General features: G+C 35.9%; 2 protein-coding genes across 2 annotated transcripts in view; both read left to right on the top strand.

The window, feature by feature from the left end:
* Positions 1-24,939, top strand: part of vbp1 (von Hippel-Lindau binding protein 1) — a 45,347-nt gene that overhangs the window by 19,997 nt on the left and 411 nt on the right. The gene's annotated exons all lie outside the window — the stretch shown is intronic.
* On the top strand, positions 1,777-9,357 carry zgc:162171. The gene is given in 3 exon segments (NM_001082848.1): positions 1,777-2,337; positions 6,970-7,250; positions 8,951-9,357. Coding segments are annotated over 3 exon segments (675 nt in total). The 5' UTR covers positions 1,777-2,144; the 3' UTR covers positions 9,152-9,357.

Below are 24,939 nucleotides of genomic sequence, written 5' to 3'. Positions count from 1 at the left end.
GTCTAAATATTTGACCATAGGTGAACTTAGTGATTGTTCCAGGTATAGGGTCATAAAACAACAACTAAAGGCCTCTACTTTTCTCTAAATGCATTACATAGGCTGTATCCTGGAAAGCGTGAGTGCTCTCTTTATAATCACTAAAACCTAAATCTGATGCACACTAAATCTTCTTTACTTTGTTCCATTGGCAGAATTCATGCGTCATTGACCAAAAATTTCTCGTGTTGACAGCAATGAGTGGATTTTAATCTAAACTCTTCTGATTGGTTATTGAGCTCTGCCTGTGATTAGCTTCACTGCTCGAAACTAAATACAATGTAAACAACCTCTGACACTTTCTAAAACCAACTACGCACTAAAGAATTAGCCAACTTCACTCAAATAAAATAGGGCCCAAGTGACCCCTTACATCGTTTATTGCTTCAACCTTAAATAACTCTTGCACAATATTAAACCTTAAATATCTCTTTTGCACAATTTTCACCTTAAATACCTCTTGCAAAATATCCTGCACAACATTGTTCAGTGTCATCATGTAAAAGTACTTGTGTAGTCTGTTTTATGTGTATAGTTAAGTATTTTATAGTATGTTAGTTATGCATATTTTTTTTTTAAATAGCTCATGTCCAGTATTTTGTTTGTATTTATGATTAATTTTTCCGTTGACCGTTGTCTTGCAGGAAATGACATTTCATTTCTCTGTATGTCCACACATGTAGCGGAATGACAATAAAGCTCGACTTGACTTGATATGTCAATTTCATACCTTAAAAGGAAGTAGAAAAATATTTGTAGTAGTTTGTCATTAAATGGCCGACGCAGTGGCGCAGTAGGTAGTGCTGTCGCCTCACAGCAAGAAGGTGTGTGTGGATGTTTCCCAGAGATGCATTGCGGCTGGAAGGGCATCCGCTGCATAAAAATGTGCTGGATAAGTTGGTGGTTCATTCCGCTGTGGTGACCCCGGATTAATAAAGGAACAAAGCCGACAAGAAAATGAATTAATGAATAGTTATTAAACTTAAACAGCACATGTTTGATAGAACTGGCTTGCTTGGTTTGGGACTTGTGGAGCTGCGCATTGTTAAAGTTGCTCTTCAGTGTTTGGACTTTTAGCAGTGACATTTACATTATTACACTGAACTAAAATGAACTTCATCTCTGAAAACTGGACTAAAGCAGTTTCAATTTATTAAAACGTCTTCTAGGCTATTTTAAGCTATTTCGGCTCAATCAATATAAAAGTGCTAGAAATAATTAAAAACATGTTCTTTAATAGCCTACTCACAACCTAATATATAGGCTATACACTCTCAAAAATTAAAGGTTCAAAATCTGTCACTTGGCGGTATCTATCATATCACAATGTACATTTTGTTCCTAACAGGTCCTTGAAGGTACTTATATTAATACCTAAACGTATACATGAGAACCTCACAGTACTTTAAAGGTACAAAAGTGAACCTTAAAGGTACAAAAGTGTAACCTAAAGGTTTTAAAGTCCACGTGTAGTACAAAAGTGTATCCTTTTGAAAAGGTACCGCCCCAGTGACAGATTTTTTGTATCTTTATTTCTTAGATTAACATTAAAATCTTATAATATATGATTTGTTATGAATGTGGGAGGAAACTACAGTTTTGATTCTATATATTTAGATTTCATTAAATTCTATGTAGTTGGGTTTTATTTATTTTTGTATGCGCCTTCTACTTCAAGGTTTACGAGCAGACAAAGCATATGATCAGTGCGACGGGAGATGTAGTTTATAGGCGACTCTTAAAAATAAACTCAGACTAAAACCTCCTGACCGAGTTCAGTTGGGCGCACAGTGATGGGCTTCTAGAGTAGATCCGTTTACAGTAGTATTAGTCTTAAGTGGATTCTCGGCGAGATGAAAAATTGTCGTTAGTCAAAAGAAGTGCATGAACTTTTCGTCCATGTGAAGAGACGCGTTTTAAAGCGGACAGCTATCAGGGGCGCGTCAGATCCAGCGAAAGGCAGTCAATCTCTTTTGTTTTTCACGATTTTGCAGTTTTACGATACACGAACAAGTTGATGTAAAATCTTACACAACTTCATTTTTTTATTTTACACAACTTTTCCTTTTTTAATATAACTGTTATGTAGTTATTAAATTGCTGAAATGCAGCAGGAGCGCTTACTCAAAGTCCTTGTCATTGGAGATTTAGGAGTGGGGAAAACATCCATCATAAAGCGTTATGTCCATCAGATTTTTTCTCAACATTACCGCGCAACCATCGGTGTCGATTTTGCTCTGAAAGTTCTGAATTGGGATCACAGGACAGTCGTTCGACTGCAGCTGTGGGACATCGCAGGTCAGTTACAGAGGTTATTTAGTTCCTGCTCTTTGCTTGCATTGTCAATGATTGTCAGTATGTTAAGTCACAGGCTACCTTATCAAAAAGCCGTATGTAAATAAATGAGCATATGGGGAGCTGAGAGCAGTGTCAATATGACATACTGTAAGCATAGCTATCTAAAACATGCAGCACAACATTTGCATCTTTTCCGTAGCCTACATACGTCAAATATATTTTGATGAACTAAAAAAAGCAATATATTTTTATATTTGTTATATACAGCCCTGGAACACAAAGCAATTCTAGTTTTTTCTGGATTTGGTTTAGTTTCTGTCATTATTTACTCACCCTTTACTTGTTCCAAATCTATGAGCTTCTTTCTTCGGTTGCACACAGAAGAAGATACTTTGAAAACTATTGGAAACCTGTAACTATTGGGTCCTTATTATTTGTTTTTCCTGCTATAGAAGTCAATAGTAATCAGCTTTAAACTTTCTTCAAAATATCTTCTTTTGTATTCAACTCACATTGGAAACACTTGAGGGGAGAAAAGATGGTGAGTAAACTTTTTGGGTGAACCGTCCCTTAAAAAGCTACATGTTTCGAATAAAATGTTCATTTGTGTTGTGTTTTATGAACTGCTGATATGATTACCACATAATACAATTATTTATGTAGAAAACGACAATATATCAATACAAGATATTCTATGATTTCAGACTTTACTTTTAAAGTACATCAAATTTGATGTCTGTCAAATTTCTCCAGTAAATTCTACATTAAATCAATGTATTATTATTGTTATAAATTGGATAAAATTAAAACAATAAAAATATTCAAATATTTTTGTAGTGTTTCGAAAAGAACAAGTTGTTATTCAAGGACACTTTCCAACCTCAGGTTTAGCATCACTGTTAACAACATTATACGTCTTTGTATTAAACAAGAAATCACACAATGCACATAAAGACAGAAAGTGCGACATAATATGCCTGGATTAAAGCTTTAACACTTGGTTTGAACACTTGTAATGTGATTACATAAAGGCCATTGCATGCCTTGTTTGAGATTTCTCTGCTCTCAGCTGGTTTGTGTGAATCCCTCTCTGTGTTTGTTATAAACTGAAGCACACGGACAGGAATGTGTATCCCGTGTTTATATTCACTGGTCTCATGCTTATATTGGTCTCATGTGAGGGTCCTCACATCACCTACCAGGGAAGAACACTAAAAACACTTTTCCTCTCACCGGCTCAGAGACAAAAACATTCCATTATAATGCATTTAACTTGCCATGGTGGACAGAAATGGCAAATTATGGCATATAATTGTTTGTTTGTTATTCGATTCTTTTGGTTTAAAGTAGTAAAATTCACAAAAACGGAACAAATTAAAAGGGAAAGTTCACACAAAAATGAAGATTTACCTACTTTATACTCTCCCTCAATTGGTCTTAAACTTTTATGAAATAGTTTTGTGTTCAACACACACACAAAATATATTTTGTAGAAAGCTGAAGACCAGTAACCATTGCCTTTTTTAGTAGGAAAAACAAATACCATGGAAGTCAATGGTTGCAAATCTCCAACATTCTTCAAAATATCTTCTTTTGTGTTTAACAGAATTAAGAAACTCATAAACTATCCATTTAAATTACATCTCAACACTGTAAAAAAGGATTCATTTAATTGACTATTTTTTGTAAGGTAAGTTGATGCAACAATTTATATGTGCTGAATTTAAACAAACAAATGACATTTAGTAATGTTCAACTTCATTTGTTTGTTTAATATCAGCCCATATTAATAGATTGCAACCACTTACCTTACAAATAAATGGGAAATCTGACAAACCATTTTTTTCAGTGTATGGACAGAAAGTAAGTGTGAAATTGTTGTGTATGGCTGTGCCTTATTAACACAAACTCAATTCAGAGAAGCTGAATGATTGCATTAAAGTCCCATCTTGAATTAAATGCAGTTGTTTTTTGACCTCATACAGGACTTCATACAGACCAAATTTCAAAGTGTGAACCCTATATAGTAGCTATGACAATCTAATCGGCCTATGTGTGCAATGATTTTCAGCATGATAATGCAATAATAATGGTTATGTCCTCCTGAAATGCTTTACAACATACTTTTTACGCCATCGGGCCAAATGGTCCTCAGTGAAACCGTGTCCAACTTTGTTTCCATGTGGTGCTGTGAAATTAGCATTTGAATGTATGTAATCTTGGTGACGCAAGAGTTGGAACAACATGATACTATAGAAGGTAGAGCATTATGGATTTTAGTAACGGTGCTGTAAACGAAAATGAGTATGTGGGTAATGTTAACAGAGGGTTCAATTGATTGTATTGTTGTTTTACAAAATGACAATCGCTCAGCAGGCAAACATGTATAACAAACCTTTGGTAGACAAAAACTCCATAATAACCTTTTAAGCACTTCAAACACTGTAAAAATACAGGGTTCCACAAAATGTTTTCAACAAATCCATTAAGTTAACATTGTATTTTACAAGTTTAAGTGGATTGAACAATTAAGTTGTCCTCAAAAAGCTACTTGAATGATCATTATGACTACAATAATATAGATATAGTCCATGCTATTGTTATAATGAGAATGATACGAAGAAACAATTATAATGGAATCAGTCTGACTTTTTTTTTTCTAGCTGATGAATGATGTGTGCGTATGATAAAACAATATTTGGATTGGTTTTTTGTACTGAATGTGCCTATTCCTCACAGCATTGCTTTCATCCATGTAAAAAACCCTGGATAGCACCAACTCGGATGTAGGTATTTGGAGTATGATCGTTTCATTTAGAAGAGTAAAGTTTTAGAAAAAAAAATGAGAAAAGTAGCCAGCACAATGCATCTCAATTATGAAAATGTCTATAAAACACTACTCTATGTGCTTCATAATGGTTGTACTCATTTAGGCATGGGTGAAGGGCACTCAACACATCCAAAAAAAACTTATAAAACTCGAAACACCCTGAAGAAGTTCACAATTTCTCACACAAAATTTGCTGCAAGGAGACATGATTAGGATACCTAGGAAATCCTGCCCCATAATGGGCAGGATTGTGACTATGATAAGAAAAAACAGGCATTCTTGAGCTTCGTGATGATTTTATCTTGTGACATTATGTCCTGTTTATGGTTTGTTTAGATGTCTTTGCGAGTACCTATTTAATTAAAACCACACCTGGGACATGTGAAAACTCAAACCAGTGCGCAACATTTCACTACTGTTTTCACGTTGAACAAAATGTTTTTTTTGGAAATGTTTTGCGACATTGTGCATGGTAGTTTTAAGATATGTTTTCTCTTGTTGTTAATAAAGTGTATAAAAACCAGCTTGCAGAATTTTCTAGGTAAAGTCTGTTCTATTTTATTCTGGACAGCAAGGGCATCATCTGTCATATCAAGTGTTTGTTGTAGTATTTAACACGTATTTATCAAGCATAGAAAATTATTCAAAAGAACATCATGAATAGCTGCCTCAGCTACCATAGCTTCAACTCCTGTGTCATCAGAAAAATGTGTTAAGCGCACCACCGTTTCCATTTTAAAAATGTTTTGCAACATTTTGTCAGGGCTGAACACAACCTAAAGCTCGAGATGCAGTTTTTCAGAGGTCTTGGTCTGTTTGATTGGTGTACATAGAAATGGCTGCTTTACTCTTATTCAAATGAACTGCAGATATCAAAGCAATCTCAACAGAATTTCGTTTAATTGCACCAAACATGCCCGTAAGTTAAAGGAACACCCCACTTTAAAAAAGCCTTGACTTCCCTAGAATAAAACATAGATCATTGAATTAGATTAGAGTAATAGCATCTCACTTACACTCACACAACGTAATAAATCGCCAAATATTTCGGCACATGTTTGACACAGCAGATGCCCTTCCAGCCACAACCCAGTACTGGGAAATGCCCATACACTCTCACATTTACACACACCATGGCCAATTTAGTTTACCCAATTCACATACCTGGACCACAAACCGGAGCACCCAGAGGAAACCCACGCAAACACTAGGAGAACATGCAAACTCCCTACAGAAGTGCCAACTGGTCCAGCCAGGACTCGAACCAGTGACCTTCTTGCTGTGAGGCGACAGTCCTAACCACTGAGTGACCATGTCACCCAGACACCCAATTTAAATTTCTGTAGTTATATTGTGTACTAAGACCAATAAAATATAAAAATTATTTCTAGGCTAATTTTTCTAGGAACTGTACTCTATCATTCAGTAATAATAATCAAGGAACTTAGCTACAGCAGACGCAATGACAGTATAATTCCTAACCATATTGGCCTAGATAATAAAATCATCCATCAAATTATCTAAACTTTAAGATGCTAATGGTCTAATCTGATTCAATGATTTATGCTAAGCTAAAAGTACTTCAGTCAGACCCAGACATCGGCTGAATGATTCAAATATGGTAAAACGCTGCTGTTTAACTCTAGGACTGTTGTAAAATGATTCTTTTTTAAGTGGAGTGTTCTTTCAAATGTTGTTTTGTCAGTATAAGAAAATAAAAGTGATTTCTCATTTCACAAAAAAAAAAAAAAAGAAATTCAAATGACTCAGCTATCATAAATTATATTCTTATTTATTTGCAGGACAAGAGAGGTATGGGAACATGACACGAGTGTACTACCGAGAAGCCGTCGGGGCGTTGGTTGTTTTTGACATGACCCGTGCCTCCACTTTCCAAGCTGTGTTAAAATGGAAAAAAGATCTGGATTCTAAAGTGGCCTTGGGCAATGGACGTCCCCTGCCAGCTGTCCTGCTGGCCAACAAGTGTGACCAGCAGAGATATGGGTTGTGTTCCAAACTGCCCAAACTCGAACATTTCTCCAGGGATCACGGCTTTGTGGGCTGGTACGAGACATCTGCGAAGGTACAATATATAGGGTATATACAGTACTTTGCAAAAGTCTTGGGCATCTAGTATATTCACCATAAACATGTTTCAAGTAATTATTTCTATATTTTTCTGAAGCATGTCAGTTTGAAATATCAGTTTAGATTTCCAAAGTAGAGTTCCTGGTTGTGTTCTATTCCCAGTTATCCCCGTTGTTTACATCCTCGTTTATGTCCTCGCTACAACATACCATTAACGCTAGAAACTGTGCATGTAATAGATTAATTTTAACAAATAAAAACACTTACGGGTTGAGATGCAAAATCCACAGCTTTGTCTGTTGGAGGAGTTTTTAGATGAATCCAGCGCCGAACTGGGAGAGATTCTGGAAGCTGTCCTTTGTCAAATGCTATATATTTTTATAATTCTCTGGAACATAATAAAAATTGAACTGTGAGCACTTCTCTCTTTTTGACGTGTCCTTTGGAAGCCCAAATACAGAAACAGAAGAAACTCTATGGAAATAGTAGCATTTGGACGCCATTTTAGCTTTCTCTGCTATAATATTATAATGCCTCTGGCTAGACCCCTTCATTGTGCAGGGTGTCTGCATGTAGGAAATGCGATAACTGGAAGCCCATGTGATCTCACTAGTCCAGATGTATTTTTTTTGTAGTCCCCAAACTTTGTTCGCTGTAGGCTTTGTTAAGCTAACTTTGTAAAAGCCAATGTCTCCCTTTGCATTGAACTTTGAGCGTATGACATTCAGAGATGTTGTTTATGTTCACACAGCTACATTAAATTCAAAATCAATTAAATTTAAAAATCAATCAAAAAATTTAAAATCAATTAAATTTAAAATATCATATTGTAGTGGAAATAAAAAAATAAATTAAATAATTTAACAATATCCTACTTAATAATAATAATAATAATAATAATAATTAATAGATAACGCAAATACAGTTTTGGGGACATTTGTCACTGCATCGTTTTTTTCCCAAATGATGCATCATAATATGATAGTTCAGCCATGAGTTATTTCATTGTTTGAGAATTGCACCCCTGATCGTCATCCAGTCTGTCTAGAATGACATGAAGAAACAGAACAAACTGAGGCAACCTCAATCCAGAAGGACTTTGGCAACATCTATAAGATGCTTCAAAAAATTCTTTGATATTCCAAACTGACATGTTACAGAAAAATATAGAAACAAACTTTGTTTAAATGTTAGAATGTTTTAAATGAATTGGGCATGGGGGGATAACTGGGAATAGAACACAAACAGGATCTCTGCTTCTAGCTACAGCTCTAGAGGTGTAGTTGAAAGTGTACAAGTTTGCGATGCAGTTTGCGAATGTTCATTGGAATGACGGATTTTGGAAACGCAAAATCAATATGTTTGTAACGACATAACTTGCGACCTTAGTTGGCTAACGATGGTTTTTGGAAATGCACCCCTAATCAGATCTCTGTTTGGAGCACTGGCTGTTGTCAGACTCCTTGCATAATCAATAATCTCACTGTAAAATTACAATCATAGCAAAAAAATATATTTGGAAATCTAAACTAATATTTCAAACTGACATGCTACAGAAAATTATAGAAATAACCAACATTTAAACATTTGTTAGAAAAAATACTAGTGGCCTAAGAGTTTTGCACAGTACTGTATCTGATCATTTTTATCTAACGCTGAACATTTTAACTCATTTTTTCATTCTCTTTAAAAAAGGACAACACAAACATCGATGCAGCCATCATGCGTCTTGTAGAAAACATAATGGCCGTTGAGGAGGAGAATGTTCCAGTGGAATCAGACCCCAGTGTGCTCATCCTGCCTGCTTTTGATTATAATCTAAAGGAGCGCAGTGACTCTAGATGTTCAGTCTGCACAAAATTCCAGTCCAGCATAAAACCTCACAGTGAATTATAGAGTGAGACAAACAGAAGAAGAAAGAGAAGAGTGGGAGAGAAAAATACAGTGAGAAACAGAACGGTCACACCCTTTGTTGAGCCTTCAAATTGTGCTGAACTAAGCCTTTGTGGGCAAGACAAGACCATGATGCCTTAACACTTACACATTCTTACTTTTTCACATGCCAGAAACAACAGTGTCATCAATAAAACATGCAGCGTTTACACAGTTTTCTCTGATAAATACTTAATGTTGTAGACTCACAACTAAATAAGGCTCTTGCGGTTTTACTGCGCTCACAACTGCATCAACTTTGTGCTTGTTAAAGCGTCTGCACTAAAAAAAATATCTGGTAATTAACAGTTTCCGTATTTTGTGTTTTCCGTTTATTTAAGGTTGTAAATTTCATTATGTGACTGAAATCTCTAATCTTTTGACTTTTGATGTTGAAAATCGAACTCCACAGTCTAACATTGTGACTTTTATTAATATAATATAATGTATAAGAAACAGTATAGAGAGAAATAAGTCAGAAGTGTGAAATGACAGAAATGTACTGGCAGTTTATTAAAAGGATTTTTGTACCGTAATATACACAACCCAGGCTCATTTTTAAAATTGATATACAAATCTGGAGACCGCCAAATACATCGCAGGAGGTAGTTATTTGCAGTTTTTGGTTTTGTGAATCCTCTATAGGTCGCTGTGAGCAGTGTTGCCAACTTAGCCCCGTAGCGACAAATTTTCCAAAAAATGACTAGCGACAAATCTAACAACTTTTTTGTGTATTACTTTAGATTTTTATAGACTCTCATGTGTCAATACTGTACCGTCCCTACGCTTCTCAACGAGCTGCGAGTGATGCTGTCGGCCCATTCCCTGCCTCAGAGCACTGCCCGATCCTCGTACAGCAGTCTCTCCCACCTGCAGAATGAGAGCAGATCAGTCCTCTGCGTACCGACGTCAAATGATATAGCACCAGGAGTGTGAGGTATTTCCATTGTACAGTCAAACCAATCTGCAGCTTCTTTATTTTAACAATTTAATGTGGCCGTTTATTCTTTTTTTGTTTACAATCACAGATATTTTAGTGACAGTTTCGGAACTTGTCCAAGTTTATTAAGTCTGCGAGATCACTGCAACTTCACTACACATTTATATTGATATACTGTATTCATTCATTTCTTTTTGGCTTAGTCTGTTTATTGATCTGGGATTGCCACCGCGAAATGAACCACCAACTTATCCAGCACATGTTTTACACAGCGGAGGCCCTTCCAGCTACAACCCATTACTGGGAAACAATCATAAACTCTCATTCACACTCAAACACTACAAACAATTTTAGCTTACCCGATTCACCTAAAGCGCATATCTTTGGACTTGTGGGGGAAACCGAAGCACCCAGAGGAAAACCACGTGAACACAGGGAGAACATGCAAACTCCACACAGAAATGCCAACTGGCCCAGCCAAGGCTTCAACCAACGACTTTCTTGCTGTGAGGCGATTGTGCTACCCACTGTGCCACAGTGACCCATACTGTATTCAAACAGCAACAAATTTAGTTAAATTGACATGCATACATAAAGCATAGTGCAAATATAAATACCCCTATATTAAGCAAAGGCTGTCAAAAAACTGAAACGGTAGAATATGATGATATCGTTAATATGCAAATTGACGTATGATGTAATCTAACAACATTTGGCGACTTTTGGGCAGAGTTTAGTGCCCAAAAAAGAAAAAAAAAAAGAAAAGCCTTTACGGCAGCCTGATTTTTACCAGGTTTTCCGATGTTACCACATTTCCAATCTGTTTTTCACTTATTTGTTTTATTTTTTGGCTTTTGTTTTTGTCTTACCCGCTTTCTGAAACCGTTCTTCACTGGACTCAAACCCCTGTGCCTACATGGCGAGCTACTGGACAAACTGGTAACACTCTCCTTTTCAAACTTTTCAAGGTTTAAAAAGTTCTTAGAATAAAGATCCAGGACCCAAAATGCAATTCAAAAGCATAAATAGATGGGGAAAAATAAAAATAAATAAAGACATGAATCACAAAATATGAAAAACAGCTCCTTTTACAGTGTGGCATATGGAGATAGTTCACCCAAAACTGAAGATTCTGTCATCATTACTCACATTTGCTGAAAAACATTAAAAACCTGTAACCGTTGACTTCCATAGTATTTGTTTTTCCTTAAGTCAATGGTAACCGGTTTCTAACATGACCTTCTATTGTATTCAACAGAACAAAGAATCCCATAAAGGTTTGAAACCACTTGAGGGTGAGTAAATAGTGAGTACAATTTCATATTTGGGTGAACTCTCCCATTAAAGCCTCCATCCAAAAATGTGTGTGCATTTTTGCGTGGCATTACAGGGGGAGGGTGCTCATGTAAATGCAGGCTCAAGTACACTCAATAGATACTCAGCGCTAAAAACAAAAGTAATATAACAGCTAGTCCATTCCTGTTGATCAACCTGAGATATATTTAGAATTGTCAGTCAGATGCAGAGCACAGATGGCACCAACAACAACAGCAACTACATAAAATACTGTCTGCGGTGCTTCCTTTAGAGATAAGCTTGCACACATTTCACACTTATCAATGCAGATAAAAATAAAATGTTCATTTAATTGATTTGGCTTGTCTTTTATGTGCATAGGTTTGTAAGATCAAGGATGATGCAATATCTTGAAGCGATAGCAAATTAAAGGGATAGTTCACGCATAAATTACAATTTTGCAACAACTTGTTCACCCTCCACTTGTTTCAAACCTGTTTGAGTTTTTTTTTTTTTTTTTTAAACACAAAATAAGATATTCTGAAAAAAAATGCTGGGGGGGAAAACAGACATTGTCTTCCAAAGAGGTTTCTGTTTCAGCTATGGATGTCAATGGATGCTGGGTTCAAACTTTTTTTTAGAATATCTTATTTTGTATTCAACAGAATAAAGGAACTCAAACAGATTTGGAGTAAATGATGATTCAGTAGCAACCTAGGCTTTTTTAAAAAAAAAACCTACCCCTATATACTTTTCTGGAGATCACGAATTATGTATCCAGAGCTACGTATGGTTGCATTTTGTCTTTAAAACAAATGCCACAGGATGGTATGATGGCATTCATTTTTGTGCTTACCAACTGACCGCTTACCTCTGTGTGGACGGCTTTCCCACTGTTACCAGTTTGTCCAGTGTAGGTCAGAGGATTTGAGATGCAGAGCGAAGTTGACTGTGATGACGGGCTTTGAGTCCAGCTAAAAACAGTTCCAGAAGGCAGTTGTCAATTGGTCAGTCAGTCAGTTAACAGCAGTATCTGCTGGATTTATGTGAGAAGAACAGTCGCAAATGCCACTTGTTAGAGAAATTGGAGATCTCAAAAAGCGTAAACAGCGGCCTCTGGTGGATTAAAAAAAAAACAAAAACTGCAGACCTATGCAAGATGTAATCGCTGCAGCTAACAGCTTGATGGTGATTGTCAACAACATTGCAGACCTTGTACCACCCACTAGGGTAACGCCCATGCTACTGTGACGGTTGAGTTTAGGGTAGGGGGAGGTGTTGGGGATTATCAACTACATAGCCATAAGGTAATGCCCATGCTACTGTGATGGTTAGGTTTAGTATAGGGGAGGTGTAGGCGATCATCAACTACATAGCGACCTTGTATCACCCACTAAGGTAACGACCATGCTGCTGTGACGGTTGGGTTTAGGGTAGCGGGAGGTGTAGACAGGGCTTAATATGTGCTGGAACACGCTGTCTCCAGATCCGGCACCTCTGAAATTGGATCCGGCCATTTTACTGATCCCCCTCCTCAACCGCCCTTCTCTGCCGTCCGCCATTCACTTTAACTATCTTTCGCGACTCCCCAACCCTCTTTACTTTTGTTCGCGACAAACCCCACAGCTCTTCACTTTCGTCCACGACACCCCTCCACCATCCAACGCCCTGCCATCTCACCCCCAACCCCGCTCCCCGCTCTCCACTTTCATGCGCAGCACCTCTACATCCTTGACTAACATGGCAGATCCATTACCCTGAACTGTTCCGGGACCTCTCAATTCACAAATTAGACACTGGGTGTAGGTAATCTATATAAAACTATGTAGCAGACCTTGTATCGCCCTTTAAAGTAATGCTCATGCTACTATAGCAGTTTGGTGTAGGGTAGGAGGTTATGTACCACCCACTAAGGTAACGCCTATGCTACTGTGACATTTGGATTTAGGGTAGGGGGAGGTCTAGGCGATCGTCAACTACGTAGCGGACCTGGTCAACAACACCATCAAGCTGCGGGCTGCAGCGAAGACTGTCTCAATCTATTGGATGTATTTGGCGCTCTCCAGAAATGTATATAGGGGTATGTAATCAGAATGAGCCTGGGTTGTTCATTTTAGTGTGAAGCTGTGAACTATCCCTTTAAATTAAACCATCATGCGCCACCATAAAAAATGAGTTCCTTTACTGTGAATATTCAGTGTCAAATGTGTGTGCATATATAAAAAAAGAAATCATTTGCTTCAGACAGTGCCTCGTCTGACACTGAGGCGCGTGCCTAGTGTTTTAATGTGTCACTGGATGTGCGAGAGTTTATATGTCATGACACATACACTTGCTCCATGATCACAACAGTCTTTTTTACTGTCTGTTTATTCTGTCAGACTCTTTTTCTTCTGCTTCCTCCATCCCGGTGCCCATAATTTATGGATCCCCCCCAGCTGTCTTACTAAATAGGCTTCACTTTTAGACATTATCTGTGGAAGTGTTTTGGACTGTGTAACTCTGTTTGTGTAATTGCATGTATCTCATAGCTACAAGACGTTTATCATCTCACAGCTCAGTAATCATATCTACATTTATTTCTGTCTGCTAGTCGGAGTGCTTCAGTCCTCTTTTTTCCACTGATGAGTCTGCCACTTGGAGCGTGTTTAACAGTGACCTTTACTAAGCCTGCTTTTTATTCAGTGGATGCGATGATGAATTTTAAAATATGAAAAAGTATTTTTAAGAACAGTCTTATTAAGTCTTCTAAAAGCGGCATGGCCTTTTGTGAACATGTAATGTACTTTTACTTGTTGTATTAGCAAACATGCACATTTTATTTAATATTTTTAAACATTAAAGTAACATACAATAGTAATACAACGACTTTATACTATGTTTGTGTTAGTAGAATTAAAAACATTGTATTTAGTGGCTGCTTACTGATTGCATCATCATTTTTTTATAGATGAAAGTTCTTTCTTTATAAATGGTTTGTGTCTTCCGTAATGACATGTATGCATTTTCCCCAAGGTTTACCCTATATTTATATATACAGATAAAGTCAGACATATTAGCCCCCCTGAATTATTAGTCCCACTGTTTTTTTTTTTCCCAATGTCTGTTTAACGGAGAGAAGATTTTTTCAACACATTTCTAAACATGCTTATAGTGACATTTAAAGGCTTAACTGGGTTAATTAGGTTAACTAGGCAGGTTAGAGTAATAAGGCAAGTTATTGTATAATGAGAAAAAATATAGCTTAAAGGGGCTAATAATTTTGACTTTAAAAGGGTTATCAAAAAAACAAAAACTAAAACCGCTTTTATTTTAGCCGAAATAAAACAAATAAGACTTTTTCTCCAGAAGAAAAAAAACTGTTATCAGACATACTGTGAAAATTTCTTTGCTCTATAATTCTGAATTCAACAACAACAACAACAACAACAACAACAACAACAACAACAACAACAACAACAACAACAACAACAACAACAACAACATTAATAATAATATAGTAGCCAAATTTTAGTAACATTTTGATATATGCTCATGCTAATATCCAATTATTTATATCAGTGTATACACTGCTAAAAAAATTCAGGGAACACTAAAATAACCCATCCAAGATCTGAATGAATAAAATATTCTTTTTAAATACTTTGGTCTTTACATAGTTGAATGTGCCGACAACAAAATCACACAACAATGATCAATGGAAATCAAATTTATTAACCTATGGAGGTCTGGATTTGGAGTTAAAATTGAAGTGGAAAAGACATTACAGGCTGAACCAACTTTGGTGTAATGTCATTAAAACAAGTCAAAATGAGGCTCAGTAGTGGGTGTGGCCTCCACGTGCCTGTACGACCTTACAAAAATGCCTGGGCATGCTCCTGATGAGATGGCAGATGGTCTCATGAGGGATCTCTTCCCAGACCTGGACTAAAGCATCTGCCAACTCCTGCAAGCCAGCAAGACATGTCCCAGATGTGCTCAGTTGGATTCAGGCCTGAGAAATGGGTGGACCAGTCTATTGACCTTACTCTAAATGCGGAAGATTGCTTGTATTGCGATCGTTTTATAACTTCTGATTCAGTCACCTATATGGAAGAAATGACTAGGAATAATAAACAGCAGAAAACATTCGAACTACTTGCTCTAAAAGCAAGTGTTCATGGTTCAGACAAAGCAGAATAATATAATAAAAAACATCAGTCTGCAACATCAAGCAGCATAACCAGCTGTTTTTAATGTCTAATAATTATTGGAAGTGAATGAGAGTGGAAGTCTCGAACCAAAACGATTCAAATGGCTGCTCCAGCTCATCCGTGAATAATAAGGTCAAAAGCATAGATGACTTTGTCCTACCTTTTGGAGCAATGTATTTAGTATTTCCCCATCTATCACAGTTTTTGAACAGAATTTTGTTAATAATGTATTCGTACATCTATTGACAAACCAGCCTAAAACTCAACATTATATTGTTTATTAATGATGTTTATTAATTTATTAATTAATATTTAATAAATATAATAGTTTATATATATATATATATATATATATATATATATATATATATATATATATATATATATATATATATATATATATATATATATATATATATATAAACACAAACACACACACACACACACACACACACACACACACACACACACACACTAATAATCCATCATTGAGCTGTTGCTGAAAAAATGTTTCTCTTGTTTAAAATACAAAACGAAAACTACATAAATGGATAAACGAAAGCTGCATAATAACAGCGCTAGCATTAGAATAATTGTGGGCATAGGTTTATAGGCTAAAATTAGTGAACACTTGAAAACCCCATTTCTAGTAGCCTGACGTCACTTAATAATAGCCCACTTTCCCTCAAAAAACAGGAGAAATGCTAAACAATTACTTAAATCCATTGCAGAAGAACAGCTGAGGCGTGTTTTTCCCGCCGTTTCTAATCATGAAACGGAAGGCTCAATGATTGTGAAAGGTTTAACTTAATTGCACGTTATTGTTTGCAACAGTATTGGGGGCGAGAGAAGAGCACGCGCTAATGAGAGAGAGAGAGAGAGAGAGAGAGAGAGAGAGAGAGAGAGAGAGAGAGAGAGAGAGAGAGAGAGAGAGAGAGAGAGAGAGAGAGAGAGCTTTTCACACATACGGTGCTGTAGAAAAAGTGCTATATTCCTGCCTTGCGCAATAATTTCAGGTCTGAGAGCTGAACCCCCAGCGGACGCATTGATCCTTTTACAGGTATGCTGTAGTCTGTGGGACGTGAATTGGAGAGCCTTCGACACACAAGACGCGACAGTGTCACAGCGGCTTAATCCTCATTACAGACTAATCAAAGGGAATTCCTGGAAAGTGCAGCACTCAGGATGTCTACAGGTTATGACTATCCGGACCAGATCACATTTAAAAAAAGCGGGAAAGGGGCGGTGTGAGATTGTTTTTCCTCAATCAAGTTTGAGCAGATATTTTGGTAAGTAGCACCGTTGCAATTTGTCAGACTTTCAAAATATGTTCATCTAGTCGCCATTCATAGAAAGTGAATTGTACATTTTCATTCACATTTAAAAAAAACTGTTTTGCTAGGATGTAACCAGACAAGCGCTAAACACCAAAATGCTGTGGATGAGGACAGAATTGCTGTTTTTCTTTGTATTCCCACTGAATGCAGGTATAAATCCTAAATTAACATTGTGATCATATAATGTCCACTGTACAGAGCTCAGCATATAAAAGTACACCCCTCACAAATCTCTCTTTTAAATTCATATTTCAATAGGAAGCTATACAATATTATAGTTGTGCATATACATTAGATCAGTCCTAAAGCCAAATATTCAGATTATCTAACAAAATAACTTCCAATAACGGTTTGGGTCTAGTACACCCAAAAATATTAAAAACAAATTTAAAAAAAGAGAAAAAATCAAGAGAAACAAAAGAATTGAAAAAATTTGTTGAAATTTTGTAGGTTGTAATTATTTTTTTTGCAATCTTTTGCTTGAATTTAATTGTATTATCTTTCAATTTCTAAATATGTTTGGTGACTAAAATATCATTTTAATAAATATATCTGTTTAATAAAACTGTTATGTTTAGGTGCACCAAAATACATTGCCTATATTCACTGAGAAATGGATAAAAATATTAATTTTGTACTCAATATGCTGAGCATAGTATATTCTATTTATCTCACCAGATGTCCAGATGTCTTGCTCTTATTTTGTGGTACTGCATGTCATTCATACATTTTATATTTATATATTCATACATTTCATACATTTTTATCTGTTTGTTAGTTGCATAATTGTTTTGCTTTTAAATATGCATCCCCTATAACAAATTTGATGAGTATTTTTTAGAGGATTTCATGATGGACACAAACCAACCTCAAACACCTATCATCGAAATGCAGAATTTTAAAAAAGCATTATTAGATACACAGGCCAAAAATATGATATATATCTCGAAATTAATAAGGCTATTATTGGGTTTGAGAAAACAGTCAATATTTGTTATATTCTTTTAAGGTAAGAGAACATTTCCTCCAATTTTGAAATAAAATATCATTTAGATCATTGTTTTTTTTAATGGCTCTGTGTTGCAATTGGAGAGCAGTGCTATTCCAGCAATTATTGAAATCTTAATTCTTCTGAAGTTGAAACATTGGTGTTGTGTTGTCTACTTGTATACTTGTGTTGTCATGTGGTGTTTACCGCCTGTAATACTTCCAGATTGCACAACTGTAATTCACTATATTCTGGCATCAGTCAGACAACTATATCCCACTTTCAGTTAGTTCAAAATGCTGCAAGGCTTTAAACCGGTACCAAAAAAAAAAAAAAAAACGGTACCAAAAAATTTGACCACATCGCACTATTCTTACGCTCTTTGTACTAATTGCCTGTGCACTGTTGTCATGTCACTTTTAAAATTCTTTTAAATCACTAAATGGCTTGGCTCCTTCCTACATGTGAGACCTGTCGACTGAACATCAGCCTGGTTGGTCTCTTCAGTCATCTAACCAGATGCATCCCAAAGTCGAGACTGAAATGCAGGGGTAACTGTGCGTTCGCAGTAGCTGGTCCTACCTTGTGGAATGCTCTGCCCCTCTGTATTAAGTTTATATCATCTCTGTTTTTAAAATCTAGGTTGAAAACTTACCTTTTTGATTTTGCTTTTTATCAGTGAGAATTGTTTGTTTTAGCTATAATTTTAGCACTTTCTCTTTGTGATTTGTATTGTGCAGCACATTGGTCAACTTTGGTTGTTTAATATTCATTCATTCATTTTCTTGTCGGCTTAGACCCTTTATTAATCTGGGGTCCCCACAGTGGAATGAACCGCCAACTTATCCAGCAAGCTTTTACGCAGCAGATGCCCTTCCAGCCGCAACCCATCTCTGGGAAACATCCACACACACATTCACACACACACTCAAACACTACGGACAATTTAGCCTACCCAATTCACCTGTACCGCATGTCTTTGGACTGTGGGGGAAACCGGAGCACCCGGAGGAAACCCACGCGAAGGCAGGGAGAACATGCAAACTCCACACAGAAACCCCAACTGAGCCGAGGTTCGAACCAGCTACCTTCTTGCTGTGAGGCGACAGCACTACCTACTGCGCCACTGCCCCGCCCCATTGTTTAATAGTGCTATATAAATAAAATTGACATTTACACTGTTTAGAAATTAACATAACCATGCCTGAAAACATGCCATCGTTTTGTTGTTTTGTTCATCAAACTCATATTCATACTGTAAATCATACATCAATGGAACTGAAATTTGTCAAATGGTGTTTTTATTTCTGCTATAGCTGTGCAAACCCGCCACACACACACACACACACACACACACACACACACACACACACACACACACACACACACACACACACACACACACACACACACACACACACACACACACACACACACACACACACACACACACACACAAACAAATACTTAATAGTAATATAACTGAGAAGGTTGAGAACATAGTGTTTGAAAATATATATTTTCCGTAAGAGATAAAGGTGTTTTTCACTGTAGTTGCAATAATGCTAATTTATTACAATATTATTATTTATACACACAATAAAAAGGATAAAGAAATGGCTAGTAACCATAAGTATAAGTACATTTTAAATAAGAAAAGCAGAATTTTCTTGTAAAACTTATTTTAATATTTCTTTTATTTTCTGTACAACCTCGAAAATCCCTGCAATTTGCAGTGTAATGAATGCCTTGCTAACAGCTCATCTCTTTTCAATTCCCCAGCGCAGAACTCTGAATTACCCGCAGTAATGGACAGTGACATGTTCACCGAATTTGCATACCAAACCTCATCCTTGAGTCTGATCCTGTTGGTTCTAACGGTTGGACTGTCTGGCAGTGTTTACCTCTGTGTGCTGCGCTACATCTGCACCGGCTGCTGCCAGCCTGTAGTCGTTGGACCTGAGGATGAGAGCATATCAGGAGTGGTGTGACTGCTGCTTTCCTTTCGTTTCTGTGTGTCTTTACTGATGTGCAGGTTAGCTTGTGTAATACAGCATGAAGCCATTCTTTTTCCTTTCAAGCAATTGAGCTGAAAGAGACATTCCACGTGTGTTAGTCACTCTGGATAAAAGCGTCCGCTCACTGTAAGATTTACAGTTCTAGAGCTCGACTGTATATCAAAAGCATTCATTTACTCTCTATGAAGTCATTTAGCTGTATGGATGACGCAAATGTTGAGTGAATGAGAGGGTGGCATGAATAAATATAGCAAGCATTGAATGCTCATTCAGTCTAGAGAAATCCATATGACAGAATCGACTGTACCACTGTATTTTGAAGAGCTTTTTTATTAACATATTTAATAGTTTATTGGTCCAAAGATTTGTGTTTTATTTATTTAATTAAATTTTTTCATGAAGTACTCTATAGAATGAAGTGCTTCACTTTGTATTCATTTCATTTATCAGCTAAATGTGAAGCATCTTATGCTATCTTCACATCAACATCCTTCATGTAATTAAGTAGGATGCTCCCCAGGGTCTTGATCAGGCAGTTGCTGAAACTGTTGCCACGGGCTACTGCTAGAGTTGGTTGCCATGGAAATAGATTCCTGCATTCACCTCTAGATGGGGCTGTTACATAAGCCGTTCAGATTCACATACATTTCTAATTCATGTTTGGCCACAGAAGAACAATTTTTGCCTCTAAAAAAACAAACAATCATTGCTTAAATGAAATAAAAAAGTTATTTGTAGGAAACTGTGGTTCCATAAAGTTTTTTTTTATTCTTATTTATCTTTTTATAAGGTAGAAAATGAAAAAAAAAAAAACTAAAAACAAATAACAAATAATACATTTTTAAAAATCTTAAAAAATACAGTAACACATCAGAACTTAAATGAACAGTTGACTGGTCGCATATTTCTTTACAGGTCACATAGACAAATAACATAGAGATCACTTTAAACTGTTTAAAGGCCTAAGTACAATCCATTTCTCCCAATATTGCAGGTATTTGCCCAGTTGTAGTTTTAAAGAAAAAGCCATCCTCTCCATATTTTCAACATTAGATACAACATCCAACCATTCAGATTTTGTAGGGGTTCAAGTTGTAGCTAAGTTACAGATTTCTTACTGGTTGCTTCAAGTATTTTAAATAAACACTGGTCTTTTACCTTTAAGTTGGCTGCAATATTTCCCAGGTAAATTGTTATAAAAGAAAAGTCCACTCCATCACCTTTTCCTTCTCCCGTGTTTGCATGCATGTTAACTTGGGGGTTATAAAGTAACTGGTAAGATTCCTCCAGCAGAAACCTTTCCACATACCAGAGCTGGAAGAGGTGGCCTGAACTGAGCAGATATTGGACCAATCTTCCTCTGAGATAACTAGGTTAGATTTATTCTTTCTCCCATTTTAGTCTGATGTCATTTGTTGAGTATTCCCTGGTGGATTGGATGGAATTTTGAAACAATCCTTCTACTGTCCCATGAATAATCTTTAACATCCATTTTTCGCTTTTTACTTAGACTGAATGCTTAAGAAAAGGCTTCTTTAGAATATTTCAATTCACTTTACATTGTAAATAAAAACATTTTAAATGAAACATTTCATATTTCAAATGATCTTTTTTAAGTATTTATGTATTATCTTGTTATGGCATCCATAGGTTAATACAGTGGTTCTCAAACTTTTTTCATCAAGTACCACCTCAGAAAAAAATTGTCTCTCCTAGTACCACCAAATGACCAGTATTGAAATACAATAGCGTATTAGGCCCAGTAAAGCAGCTACAACTCTGCACAGTTAAAACAAACGTGCCAAATTACCTCAGAAATATAGGCTACATGTCATATATGGCATATTATTTACATAATTTTTGTTACATTTTTAAATGTGTATAGCATGTACATGACATCTTTCATTCCTCCGCGTACCACTAGAAGGAAGCCTGTGTACCACTAGTGGTACACGTACCACAGTTTGAGAACCACTGGGTTAATACATTTGATTTCAATTAATCATTTTTGTGTGATTTTGTTGTCGGCACATTCAACTATGTAAAGAACAAAGTATTTAATAAGAATATTTCATTCATTCAGATCTAGGATGTGTTATTTTAGTGTTCGCTTAATTTTTTTTTAGCAGTGTATATTTTCATTTATTCATTTTCTTTTCAGCGTAGTCCCTTTATTAATATGGGGTCACTACAGCGGAATGAACCGCCAACTTAACCAGCATATGTTTTACGCAGCGGATGCCCTTCCAGCCACAACCCAACACTGGGAATGCATTCATGTGCTCTATTTTAACTGCTAAGCCATCATATATTGTGGAAATAATCAATTTAAATAGGTTTTAAGACCAAGTGGAATCCTCTGTTGGCTGTCGCTTCGTGTGTGACTTCAGCTATTCAGTTTTTGCCAGTGCACACAATTATTTTTCATGAGTTCAACATCCAGGTGCGGCGCAGTAGGTAGTGCTGTCGCCTCACAGCAAGAAGGTTGCTGGTTCGAGCCTCAGCTGGGTCAGTTGGCGTTTCTGTGTGGAGTTTGCATGTTCTCCCCGTGTTTTCACTTAGATTTCCTCTGGGTGCTCCCGTTTCCCCCACAGTCCAAAGACGTGGTATAGGTGAATTGGGTAAGCTAAATTGTCTGTAGTGTATGAGTGTGTGGATGTTTCTCAAAGATGGGTTGCAGATGGAGATAGAGAAAATATTTTACAAGTAACTACTATTTTACAACTAAATCTTGGACCTAATTAAAAAAAAAAAAAAACTAAAAAAAAAGGCGTGAAATGCCAAAAGCGACCTTTTGGCTATTGATGTTATCAATGAATTTTCAAATGTACTTTTGTTTGGTTATGATGACCATCCAACAATTTATTTCAGGTAAAATAGAACTTAAAAAGTCACTAAAATGCAGTATTTAAATCTCATGATTAAATAGTAGCCTAAATAAGGACTATAACTGCAAAAAGGTCCACTTTTTGAGAAAAAAAGTACCACCACTTTCAGCGGGCTGTCTACGGGTCTGTTTAAGGAATAAATCGATTGTTTGTATATTAAAGTTTCTTCATAATACCCTGGGCTCCAATAAAGAGACTTTATTTTTTTAACTGTAGAAATACTTGTGTGGTTCACTTTATTGTTGTATGTTTGTCCTGTGTGAACATTATAATGTTAATTGCATTGTTTTTGTGTGTGTACATACCTCACTATAAAAATAATTTAGGAGTGTCAAAAATTAAGGATGCATTTTCTTTTTTTTTCAGTGATGCTGTTTAAATTTTTATTAACCCATAACATTTCTCACAAAACTAAACTGACTAATTGTAGAATGAGGCAGACTTATGATCCTCCAAGATAAAGTCAAAGTTTGACAGTATTGCGGTTTTGCTCTTTACACCACTTCCTTACGCAGAGAGGTGTGTTGAAGGTTGTACTTCCCCTCACAAACATTCTCTGTTGCTTACATCATGTTTGACTCTGTTCTATTTTGAAGATAGTCACAGTTTATTTCCTAGTTATGGGGCATATGTTCAAACATCTGAATAATTTCCTTATTTACTAATAAATCTAACGTTAAATAAAAAAAGAATTAAGCCAGATGTGTGAAATGTTTGTTTATCTCTTGAATCTTTCTGCTTACCATAACATCTGTAGAGACTGTTGTATTACAGTGTATTTTGATATTCATTCATTCATTCATTTTCTTGTCGGCTTAGTCTCTTTAATAATCGCCACAGTGGAATGAACCGCCAACTTATCCAGCAAGTTTTTATGCAGCGGATGCCCTTCCAGCCGCAACCCATCTCTGGGAAACATCCACACACACTCATACACTACGGACAATTTAGCCTACCCAATTCACCTGTACCGCATGTTTTTGGACTGTGGGGGAAACCGGAGCAACCGGAGGAAACCCACACGAACGCTAGGAGAACATGCAAACTTCAAAGAGAAATGCCAACTGAGCCGAGGCTCAAACCAGCGACCCAGCGAGCTTCTTGCTGTGAGGCGACAGCACTACCTACTGCGCCACTGCTTCGCTGTATTTTGATATATATTATTTTATTATTAAATTGCTGTTTAATTAGTAGTTGATATTGATAGTTGTGTTTTTTTTTTACAACAAACACCATTGTCTCACATGTGTAAAGTGGGCAGACATAGAAAAAAATTCTGGTGGACGCTCTGTCTGGTCTTCATTTCATCATGCTTTTCTCCTTTTGATAGGTGTCATAATATAGTGAAAACCAGAAGACAGACAAGGCAAAGAGATATGAAAGCTTTGTTGTGGTCTTAAAACATCTGGATGTTATTTTCAGAGATGTACAAACATGCTACTCTCATCAGAATGCAAAATTCAAATAATATATTTATAGTTTCTTACAAATGTAAGTTTTATATATATATATATATATATATATATATATATATATATATATATATATATATATATATATATATATATAATAATAACCACGACAACAACAACTATTCTTATGATATATAGGCTCATTTCATTCATTCTCTTTTCGGCTTAGTCCTGTATTAATCAGAGGTTGAATGGGAATAAACCAACATTTATTTATTAATTTATTTATTTATTCAGGAATTTATGGATTTATTTACTCATTTATTTATAAATTTGAATAATTATTTATTTATTATTTTATTTGTGCAGGAATTTATGGATTTATTTAACCATTTGTTTATATATTTGTATAATTATTATTTTATTTATGCAAGAATTTATAGATTTATTTACTAATTTATTTATGTATTTGCATATTTATTTATTTATAATTTTATTCATGCAGTAATTTATGGATTTACTCATTTATTTATAAATTTGCATATTTATTTATAAATTATTTTATTTATGCAGGAATTTATGGATTTATTTACTCATTTATTTATATATTTGCGAATTAATTAATTAATTAATTTATTTATTTGTTTATAGTTTTTGCAGGTTTCGTCCTCCATAGTCTC

The sequence above is a fragment of the Danio rerio genome, chromosome 7 (genome assembly GCF_052040795.2).
Source record: "Danio rerio strain M-AB ecotype USA chromosome 7, GRCz13ab, whole genome shotgun sequence".
Taxonomy (NCBI): Eukaryota; Metazoa; Chordata; class Actinopteri; order Cypriniformes; family Danionidae; genus Danio; species Danio rerio.
This window is presented reverse-complemented; position numbering and strand designations above follow the sequence as displayed.